The sequence below is a fragment of the Carcharodon carcharias genome, chromosome 20, assembly GCF_017639515.1.
Source record: "Carcharodon carcharias isolate sCarCar2 chromosome 20, sCarCar2.pri, whole genome shotgun sequence".
NCBI lineage: Eukaryota > Metazoa > Chordata > Chondrichthyes > Lamniformes > Lamnidae > Carcharodon > Carcharodon carcharias.
In genome coordinates this window covers 38,345,598-38,357,074 of record NC_054486.1, presented here as the reverse complement: position 1 = coordinate 38,357,074, position 11,477 = coordinate 38,345,598, and the positions used below count along the sequence as shown (strand labels likewise).

General features: G+C 47.7%; 1 protein-coding gene across 1 annotated transcript in view; it reads right to left on the bottom strand.

Annotated features, from left to right (window-relative positions):
* Positions 1 to 240: 240 nt before the first annotated feature.
* paplna (papilin a, proteoglycan-like sulfated glycoprotein) overlaps positions 241 to 11,477 on the bottom strand; it is a 499,040-nt gene continuing 487,803 nt past the window's right edge. Inside the window, exons 14-15 of the mRNA XM_041214175.1 lie at positions 1,074 to 1,250; positions 241 to 261 (exon numbers count right to left, since the gene is read on the bottom strand). Of these exons, the coding sequence (XP_041070109.1) occupies positions 241 to 261; positions 1,074 to 1,250 (198 nt within the window). The remainder of the gene's footprint in view (positions 262 to 1,073; positions 1,251 to 11,477) is intronic.

Here is an 11,477-nt window from a genome sequence, read left to right as displayed (position 1 = left end):
GGAAGAAATGCTTTGTGATGCAAGTTCTTTCATTTTTTTCTAGTTTCCTTTCTTTTCTTGCAGGGTTCCTCTTGAGGATTGGCTGAGAACTGGAATAGCTCAATCAACTGAGGCTGTGAACTGGACTCACAGAACCCGTGAGCTTTCTGACACAAAATCAAACACAGACTTAAAGTCAATCCTTTGACTATCCCACCTTTGCTATTAAAAGTGGCAGCAAGAAACTATACATGCCTAATGTCAATCTTCCAACATGACCATCTGGAGCAAATAATATTCTCAAATCTAGTCCAATTATCACATAGCATCATCAATGAAAATCTTGCAACAGGCCTGCACAGCAGACATTTCTTGCACACTGCTTGGACTAAGATCCCAATACATGAGGCAGGAAGGACACTCACATTTCCATCTGGAAGAGTGCTGGCCACCATTTAGTGGAAGGACAAACAAGAGGTGTCCTTTATCTATCTTTGAACCCCGCATTATGCTTTTCACATTTCCACCAACTGTGGACAGAGTGGGAAATAATCCTGGCACTTTCCAGGACGGTACAGCACAGTTACTGATTAATAAACTCACAGGGATGCAACTTTGTATTTTCAGCAATATTGAAGCTGTCAGCAGAGCCACATCTTATCTTCACCACAAACAAAGGTGCTTTTGGGGCTATTAATAAAGTACATAGTCTCAAAGATTCAATTTTTTGTAATCTTTGCTTCTCCTCCCCATTCTGTACATCTGTTGCCAATATTTTGAAATAAATATGCAAATTGGAGGTTGTATGGTTTAGTCAGGAGTGCGCCTGCCTCTGAGCCAAAAGCTTTGGGTTCAAGTCCCACTCCAGGGCCAGTTGGACATTGAAGGAGTGTTCATGATGTGGTTGAATAGGATCAGGCTGCTAATCTTCCAACACTCTCCACTATTCCCCAAAGGGAACAGAGTATGTGAAGACACAAAGCAAACAAGCAATTATACAAACAGGTGTAGAGTAATTACATTTTTATTTAAACTACGAAGCATTTGATTCTCTGGTCCAGGAGCAAGAAGGGAAAAGTAATTTGCAAACTCACCAGACCCCATATCCCAATGTGCCAAGAGAAATAGTCGCTGCAGCCATCAAGGGCACAGGGATGGGTGGCTGACGGCTTCGACTGAGAGGAGCAGGCAAAATCTGAAACCTTGCCACCTGACTGGGACATACACGAGACAGACCTGCTCTGAATCCCTTCACCACATGTTACTGAACACTGAAACAAGACACAAGCGACACTGAGCAACTTGGTGGAGAGGGCATTAAACAGTTAAAATAAAACAATATTGCCATGATAAACACAGACCAGAAGATCCCACATTTGTCTTTCAAATTTTATCCATTCTTGCTCTAGAGGAACAGATTTCTTGCTCGCCACCGCGATCTTCCGGTACCACTGCAAGTCAATGGGCTTCAGGTTGGAGCGCTGCCTCGCCCACAGTGGGTCCCGCCTGCAGTGGGGCCAGAAAATCCCAGCCATAGCTTCACACCCTCCTGGTTTCATTCTTATAGACACTGTCTCCTGCTACGTTTCAGTCTTATAGACACTGTCTCCTGTTGGGATTAATTTCTATAGACACTGTCTGCTCCTTAGTTTCAGTCCTTTAGACACTGTCTCTTGTTGGGTTTCAGTCCTTTAGGCATTATTTCCTGTTGGGCCACCATCCTGTAAACAATAACAGAATTACCTGGAAAAACTCAGCAGGTCTGGCAGCATCGGCGGAGAAGAAAAGAGTTGACGTTTCGAGTCCTCATGACCCTACGACAGAACTTGAGTGAATCCAAGAAAGGGGTGAAATATAAGCTGGTTTAAGGTGTGTGTGTTGGGGGGGTGTTTGGGTGGGGGGAGAGAAGTGGAGGGGGTTGGTGTGGTTGTAGGGACAAACAAGCAGTGATAGAAACAGATCATCAAAAGATGTCACAGACAACAGAACAAAAGAATTCATAGGTGTTAAAGTCGGTGATATTATCTAAACAAATGTGCTAATTAAGAATGGGTGGTAGGGCACTCAAGGTATAGCTCTAGTGGGGGTGGGGGAGCATAAAAGATTTAAAAATATTTAAAAATAATGGAAATAGGTGGGAAAAGAAAAATCTATATAATTTATTGGAAAAAACAAAAGGAAGGGGGAAGAAACAGAAAGGGGGTGGGGATGAAGGAGGGAGCTCAAGACCTAAAGTTGTTGAATTCAATATTCAGTCCGGAAGGCTGTAAAGTGCCTAGTCGGAGGATGAGGTGTTGTTCCTCCAGTTTGCGTTGGGCTTCACTGGAACAATGCAGCAAGCCAAGGACAGACATGTGGGCAAGAGAGCAGGGTGGAGTGTTAAAATGGCAAGCGACAGGGAGGTTTGGGTCATTCTTGCGGACAGACCGCAGGTGTTCTGCAAAGCGGTCGCCCAGTTTACCTTTGGTCTCTCCAATGTAGAGGAAACCACACTGGGAGCAACAAATGCAGTAGACTAAGTTGGGGGAAATGCAAGTGAAATGCTGCTTCACTTGAAAGGAGTGTTTGGGCCCTTGGACGGTGAGGAGAGAGGAAGTGAAGGAGCAGATGTTACATCTTTTGCGTGGGCATGGGGTGGTGCCATAGGAGGGGGTTGAGGAGTAGGGGGTGATGGAGGAGTGGACCAGGGTGTCCCGGAGGGAACGATCCCTACGGAATGCCAATAGGGGGGGGGGTGAAGGGAAGATGTGTTTGGTGGTGGCATCATGCTGGAGTTGGTGGAAATGGCGGAGGATGATCCTTTGAATGCGGAGGCTGGTGGAGTGATAAGTGAGGACAAGGGGGACCCTATCATGTTTCTGGGAGGGAGGAGAAGGCGTGAGGGTGAATGCGCGGGAGATGGGCCGGACACGGTTGAGGGCCCTGTCAACGACCGTGGGTGGAAAACCTCGGTTAAGGAAGAAGGAGGACATGTCAGAGGAACTGCTTTTGAAGGTAGCATCATTGGAACAGATGCGATGGAGGTGAAGGAACTGAGAGAATGAGATGGAGTCCTTACAGGAAGCGGGGTGTGAGGAGCTGTAGTCGAGGTAGCTGTGGGAGTCGGTAGGTTTGTAATGGACATTGGTGGACAGTCTATCACCAGAGATTGAGACAGAGAGGTCAAGGAAGGGAAGTGTCAGAGATGGACCACGTGAAAATGATGGAGGGGTGGAGATTGGAAGCAAAATTAATAAATTTTTCCAAGTCCCGACGAGAGCATGAAGCAGCACTGAAGTAATCATCGATGTACCGAAGAAAGAGTTGTGGAAGGGGGCCGGAGTAGGACTGGAACAAGGAATGTTCCACATACCCCATAAAGAGACAGGCATAGATGGGGTCCATGCGGGTACCCATAGCCATACCTTTTATTTGGAGGAAGTGAGAGGAGTTGAAGGAGAAATTGTTCAGTGTGAGAACAAGTTCAGCCAGACGGAGGAGAATAGTGGTGGATGGGGATTGTTCGGGCCTCTGTTCGAGGAAGAAGCTAAGGGCCCTCAGACCATCCTGGTGGGGGTTGGAGTTGTAGAGGGATTGGACGTCCATGGTGAAGAGGAAGCGGTTGGGGCTAGGGAACTGGAAATTGTTGATGTGACGTAAGGTGTCAGAGGAATCACGGATGTAGGTGGGAAGGGACTGGACAAGGGGAGAGAGAAGGTAGTCTCAAGATAACAAGAAATGAGTTCTGTGGGGCAGGAGCAAGTTGAGACGATCGGTCTACCGGGCCAATTCTGTTTGTGGATTTTGGGTAGGAGGTAGAAGCGGGCCGTCCGAGGATGGGCGACTATCAGGTTGGAAGCTGTGGGAGGAAGATCCCCAGAGGAGATGAGGTCAGTGACAGTCCTGGAAAAAATGGCTTGATGTTCAGTGGTGGGGTCCAGGGAGAGGTAGGAGGAAGTGTCTGCGAGTTGACGCTCAGCCTCCGCGAGGTAGAGGTCAGTGCGCCAGACAACAACAGCACCGCCTTTGTCAGCGGGTTTGATGATAAGGTCAGGCTTGGGCCTGAGAGAATGGAGTGCAGTAATTTCAGAGAGAGAGAGATTAGAATGGGTGAGAGGACCAGAGAAATTGAGATGACTAATGTCGCGCTGACAGTTCTCAATGAAAAGATCAAGAGAAGGTAAGAATCCAGAGGGAGGGGTCCAGGTGGAGGGAGAATATTGGAGGTGGGTGAAAGGATCCTTTGAACGGGGAGAGTACTCTTGCCCAAAGAAGTGAGCCCGGAGACGAAGACGGCGGAAGAAGAGTTCAGCATCATGCCGAGCCCGAAATTCATTGAGGTGAGGGCATAAGGGTATGAAACTAAGTCGTTTGCTGAGCACTGAACGTTCAGCATCGGAGAGGGGAAGGTCAGGGGGTATATTGAATACACGGCTGGGGCTGGGATTGGAAGATGGGGTGGGGACGGAGGGACAGGCAGGGGTGGAGGGTTCTAGATGGGTGTTGGTGTCGATGAGTTGTTGGAGCTTGCGTTCCTTAGCACTTGAGAGAAACAGAAAAAGTTTCTTGTTGAGGCATCGGATGAGACGAAGAATAAAATGAAACTGGGGGCACGCTCAGCCTTGAAAAAGGGTACGGCGGTGCTGCTGGAGGAAGAGGTCGAGTGTGTTCATATGGCGGCGCATGGCACTGAGTGTGGATCTCAGAATGTGATGGGAACAGCAGTCCAAGAAACGTTTTATATCCCGGAGATACCTGTAATCCTGGGTGGCTTCAAAACATGAGGGGTGGAATTTCAGTTGAAATCCACGTGGGGTAAGTCGGAGACGGAGACAGTCACTGAGAAACGAGATATGGCTGTGAAAGCGGGTTTAAGTAAACACTTTGTCAAACACCAGGAGAGAAATGGAAAGCAATGAAGGTGAGCAAGGCAAAAGAGATACACGGAAATCTTGTCGCAGAGACAAACAGAACTTCTTCAAGGAGGTAGGCATTTCTTGAAGAGCAGTGGCAGTCAATTAAACACAGAGATAAAAAGAAAAAAACCGCGGATGCTGGAAATCCAAAACAAAAACAGAATTACCTGGAAAAACTCAGCAGGTCTGGCAGCATCGGCGGAGAAGAAAAGAGTTGACGTTTCGAGTTCCCATGACCCTTCGAAGAACTTGAGTGAATCCAGGAAAGGGGTGAAATATAAGCTGGTTTAAGGTGTGTGTGTGTGTGTGTGGGGGGGGGGGGTGGGGTTTGGGTGGGGGGAGAGAAGTGGAGGGGGTTGGTGTGGTTGTAGGGACAAACAAGCAGTGATAGAAGCAGATCATCAAAAGATTTCACAGACAACAGAACAAAAGAACACATAGGTGTTTAAAAATAATGGAAATAGGTGGGAAAAGAAAAATCTATATAATTTATTGGAAAAAACAAAAGGAAGGGGGAAGAAACAGAAAGGGGGTGGGGATGGAGGAGGGAGCTCAAGACCTAAAGTTGTTGAATTCAATATTCAGTCCGGAAGGCTGTAAAGTGCCTAGTCGAAAGATGAGGTGTTGTTCCTCCAGTTTGCGCTGGGCTTCACTGGAACAATGCAGCAAGCCAACGACAGACATGTGGGGAAGAGAGCAGGGTGGAGTGTTAAAATGGCAAGCGACAGGGAGGTTTGGGTCATTCTTGCGGACAGACCGCAGGTGTTTTGCAAAGCGGTCGCCCAGTTTACGTTTGGTCTCTCCAATGTTCCCTTCCCTTCCTTGACCTCTCTGTCTCAATCTCTGGTGATAGACTGTCCACCAATATCCATTACAAACCTACTGACTCCCACAGCTACCTCGACGACAGCTCCTCACACCCAGCTTCCTGTAAGGACTCCATCCCATTCTCTCAGTTCCTTCATCTCCGTTGCATCTGTTCTGATGATGCCACTTTCCAAAACAGTTCCTCTGACATGCCTTCGTCCTTTCTTAACCAAGGTTTCCCATCCATGGTGGTTGACAGGGCCCTTAACCGTGTCCAACCCCTCCCCCACGCCTCTGCACTCACAACTTCCTCTCCCTCCCAGAACCATGATAGGGTCCCCCTTGTCCTGCCTTTACACCCCACCAGCCTCCGTATTCAAAGGATTATCCCCTGCCATTTCCGCCAACTCCTGCACGATGCCACCACCAAACACATCTTCCCTTCACCTCCGTCAGGTAGGGGCCGTTCCCTTCGGGACACCCTGGTCCACTCCTCCATCACTCCCTACACTTCAAACCCCTCCCACGGCACCTTCCCATGCAACAGCAGAAGGTACACCACCTGCCCCTTTACTTCACCCCCTCCTCACCGTCCAAGGGCCCTAACAATCCTTTCAAGAGAAGCAGCATTTCACTTGCACGTCCCTCAATTTGGTCTCCCAATGCGGTGTCCTCTACATTGGAGAGACCAAACACAGACTGGGTGACCGCTTTGTGGAACACCTTCAGTCTGTCCGCAAGCATGACCCAGACCTCCCTGTCGCTTGCCATTTCAACACATCACCTTGCTCTCATCTTCGTCCATCTTTGGCCTTCTGCAATGCTCCAGTGAAGCTCAACGCAAACTGGAGGAACAGCACCTCATCTTCCAATTAGGCACTTTACAGCCTTCCGGACTTAACATTGAGTTCAACAACTTCAGATCATGAACTCTCTCCCCCACCCTCACCCCTTTTTGATCTCCCCCTTTCTTCAATATTTATTTTTAAATTTTTATATATATTTTTCCAACCTAATTCTGTTATTATTTTAAAGGTTTATTTCAATTCATTGTTTTATCCCCACCTTTTAGCCTATTTCGATCTTTTTTCCCCACACTATCCCTCCCACCACCCCACCCGGGCCATCTGTCACTTGCTCATCCTGCTTTCTATTCTTAATGTCACCATTAGCACCTCCTTTAGCCAGTATCACCACCATCAACAACCCTTGGACCTTTTGTTTATGACATCTTTCGCAATCTCTCCTTTGCCTCCACCTATCACTGGTCTTCTATCCAGCTTCAACTGTCCCACCCCCTCTAAACAGTATAAATTTCACTACATTTCTATTTCTCTTTAGTTCTGAAGAAAAGTTATTCAGACTCGAAACGTTAACTCTGTCTTTCTCTCCACAGATGCTGTCAGACCTGCTGAGTTTTTCCAGCATTTTCTGTTTTTGTGACACTGTCTCCTGTTGGGCTGCAGTCCTATAGACACTGTTTCCTGTTAGGTTTCAGTCCTATAGAAACTGTCACCTGTTGGGCTTCAGTCCGATAGACACTGTGTCCAGTTCAGTCCTAAAGACACTGTATTCTTTTGGGCTGCAGTCCCATAGACACCATCTCCTGTTTGTCTATAGGACTGCAAACTAACAACAGACAGTGTCTATAGGACTGAAACCCAGCAAGAGACAGTGTCCATAGGACTGGAACACAACAGGTGACAGTGTCTATAGGACTAGAACACAACAGATGACAGTGTATATAGGATGCAGCTCAAAGGAGACAGTATCTTTCGGACTGAAACCTAGCAGCAGACAGGGTCTTTAGGATTGAAGTTATATCGACACTGTTTCATGTTAGGCTGCAGTCCTTTAGACACTGTCTCCTGTTGGTTTACAGTCCTAGAGCCACTAGGTTCCAGTCCTATGGACATTGTCACCACTTGGATTTCAGTCATTTAAATATTTAGTCTGCTGCTAAATTTCAGTGCTATAGACACTGTCTCCTGTTGGGTTTGAGTCCTATAGACACTGTCTCCTGTTGTTTTTCAGTCTTATATACACTCTCTCCTGTTGCACTGCACCCTATAGACACTGTCTCCTGTTGGGCTGCAGTCCTACGGACACTGTCTCCTGTTGGTTTTCAGTCCTATATACACTCTCTCCTGTTGCACTGCATCCTATAGCCACTGTCTCCTGTAGTGTTTCAGTCATTTGGACGCTGTCTGCTGATAGATTTCAGCACTATACACACTGTCTCTTGTAGGATTTAATTCCTATAGACAGTGTCTCCTGCTCGGTTTCAGTCCTATAGACACTGTCTCCTGTTGGGTTTCAGTCCTATAGACACTGTCTCCTGCTGGGTTTCAGTCCTATAGACACTGTCTCCTGCTGGGTTTCAGTCCTATAGACACTGTCTCCTGTTAGTTTGCACTCTTGTAGTCATAGAAACATAGAAACTAGGAGCAGGAGTAGGCCATTCAGCCCTTCGAGCCTGCTCCACCATTCATTATGATCATGGCTGATCATCCAATTCAGTAGCCTGCTCCCGCTTTCTCCCCAAACCCTTTGATCCCTTTTGCCCCAAGAACTATATCTAACTCTTTGAAAGCATACAATGTTTTGGTATCAACTACTTTCTGTGATAACGAATTCCATAGGCTCACCACTCTCTGGGTGAAGAAATTTCTCCTCATCTCAGTCCTAAATGGTCTACCCCATATCCTCAGACTGTGACCCCTGGTTCTGGACTCCCCTACAATCAGGAACATCCTTCCTGCATCTACCCTGTCTAGTCCTGTTAGAATTTTATAGGTTTCTATGAGATCCACCCTCATTCTTCTGAAATCCAGCGAATATAATCCTAATCAACTCAATCTCTCCTCATATGTCAGTCCCGCCATCTCAGGAATCAGTCGGGTAAACCTTTGCTGCACTCCCTCTATAGCAAGTACATCCTTCCTCAGATAAGGAGACCAAAACTGCACACAATATTCCAGGCGTGGTCTCAACAAGGCCCTGTACAATTGCAGCTAGACATCCCTGTTCCTGTGCTCGAATCCTCTTGCTATGAAGGCCAACATACCATTTGCCTTCTTTACCACCTGCTGCACCTGCATGCTTACCTTCAGCGCTGGTGTACAAAGACACCCAGGTCTCATTGCACATTCCCCTCTCTCAATTTATAGCCATTCAGATAATAATCTGCCTTCCTGATTTTGCTACCAAAGTGGATAACCTCACATTTATCCACATTATACTGCATCTGCCATGTGTTTGCCCACTCACTCGGCTTGTCCAAATCACATTGAAGGTTCTCTGCATCCTCCTCACCGCTCACCCTCTCAATCTCTCCTGTTGGGCTGCAGTCCCATATACACTGTCCCCTGTTAGTTTGCAGTTCTAGAGACACAGTTTCCTGCTGGGTTTAAGGCCTTTAGATCCTGTCTCTTATTGGGCACCAGTCCTACACGACACTGTCTCCTGTTAGTTTCAAGTCGTATAGAAATTATCTGCTTTGGGTTTCAGCCCTATAGACCCTGTCAACTGTTGGGCTGCACCCCTACAGACACTGTGTCCTGTTGGGCTGCACCCCTACAGACACTGTGCCCTGTTGGGCTGCACCCCTACAGACACTGTGCCCTGTTGGGCTGCACCCCTACAGACACTGTGCCCTGTTGGGCTGCACCCCTACAGACACTGTGCCCTGTTGGGCTGCACCCCTACAGACACTGTGCCCTGTTGGGCTGCACCCCTACAGACACTGTGCCCTGTTGGGCTGCACCCCTACAGACACTGTGCCCTGTTGTGTTTCGGTCCTACAGACACTGTGCCCTGTTGTGTTTCGGTCCTACAGACACTGTGCCCTGTTGTGTTTTGGTCCTATAGACACTGTCTCCAGTTGGGCTGCAGTCTTATAGCCACTGTCTCCTGTTGGGCTTCACTCTTATAGGCAATGTCTCCTGTTGGGTTTCAGTCCTATAAACACTGTCGCCTGTTGGGCTGCAGTCCTACAGACACTGTCTCCTGTTGGGTTTCAGTTTTATAGACACTGTCTCCTCCTGGCTTTCAGTCCTATACGCACTGTCTCCTGCTGGGTTTCAGTCCTGTAGACACTGTCTCCTGTTGGGTTTCACTCCTATACGCACTGTCTCCTGCTGGGTTTCAGTTCTATAGGCACTGTCTCTCATTGGGCTTCAGTCCTTTAGACATTGTATCCTGTTAGTTTGCAGTGCAATAGACAATTTCTCCTGTTGCGTGTCAGTCCTATAGACCCCATCTTGTGTTGGGCTTCAGTCCAGTAGACATTGTCTCCTGTGGTGTTTCAGTCCTTTAGACACTGTCTCGTGGTTGGCTGCAGTGCTATAGACACTGTACCCTGTTGTGATCCAGTCCTATAGACATATTCTCCTATTGTGTGTCAGTCCGATACACACTGTCTGCTGTTGCACTGCAGTCCTATAGACACTGTCTCCTGTTGGGTTTCAGTTCTATAGACACTGTCACCTGTTGGGCTGCAGTCCTATAGACATTGTCACCTGTTGGACTGCAATCCTCTGGACGCTGTCACCTGATGGGTTTCAGTCCTATAGACACTGTCTCCTGTTGTGTTCCAGTCCTATAGGCAGTCTGTCCTGCTGGGTTCCAGTCCTATGGACATTGTCACCACTTGGATTTCAGTCATTTAGATATTTAGTCTGCTGCTAAATTTCAGTGCTATAGACACTGTCTCCTGTTGTTTTTCAGTCCTATATACACTCTCTCCTGTTGCACTGCATCCTATAAACACTGTCTCCTGCTGGGTTTCAGTCCTATAGACACTGTCTCTTGTTGGGTTTCAGTCTTATAGACACTGTCTCCTGTTCCATTTCATTCCTTTAAACACTGTCTCCTGTTGGGCTGCAGATCTACAGACGCTCTTTCCTGCTGGGTTTCAGTCTTATAGACACGGTCTCCTGTTGGCTTTCAGTCCTATAGACAAAGTCTCCTGTTGGGCTGCAGTGCTGTAGACACTGTTTCGTGTTGTATTTCAGTCCTATAAACACTGTCTCTTGTTGCGTTTCAGTCCTATAGACACTGTCTCCTGCTTGGTTTCAGTCCTATAGACACTGTCTCTTGTTGGGCTGCCGTCCTTTAGACATTGTATCACGTTGGTTTGCAGTCCCATAGGCACCGTCTCCTTCTGGGTTTCAGTGTTCTAGACACTGTAGCCTGTTGGGCGGCAATCCTAAAAGCATTGTCACCTGTCGGGTTTCTGTCCTTTAGACACCATCTCCTGTTGGGTTTCAGCCCTACAGACTCTGTCTCCTGTTCCATTTCATTCCTTTAAATACTGTCTCCTGTTGGGCTGCAGATCTACAGAAGCCCTTTCCTGCTGAGTCTCAGTCCTATAGACAGTGTCTCCTGCTGGGTTTCAGTCCGATAGACAGTGTCTCCTGCTGGGTTTCAGTCCGATAGACAGTGTCTCCTGCTGGGTTTCAGTCCGATAGACACTGTCTCCTGCTGGGTTTCAGTCCGATAGACAGTGTCTCCTGCTGGGTTTCAGTCCGATAGACACTGTCTCCTGCTGGGTTTCAGTCCTATAGATCCAGTCTCCTGCTGGGTTTCAGTCCTATAGATACAGTCTCCTGCTGGGTTGCAGTCCTATAGACACTGCCTCTTGCTGGGTTTCAGTTCTATAGATACTGTCTCCTGTTGGGCTGCAGATCTACAGAAACTCTTTCCTGCTGGGTTTCAGTCCTATAGACGCTGTCTCCTGCTGGGTTTCAGTCCTATAGACACTGTCTCCTGCTGGGTTTCAGTCCGATAGACAGT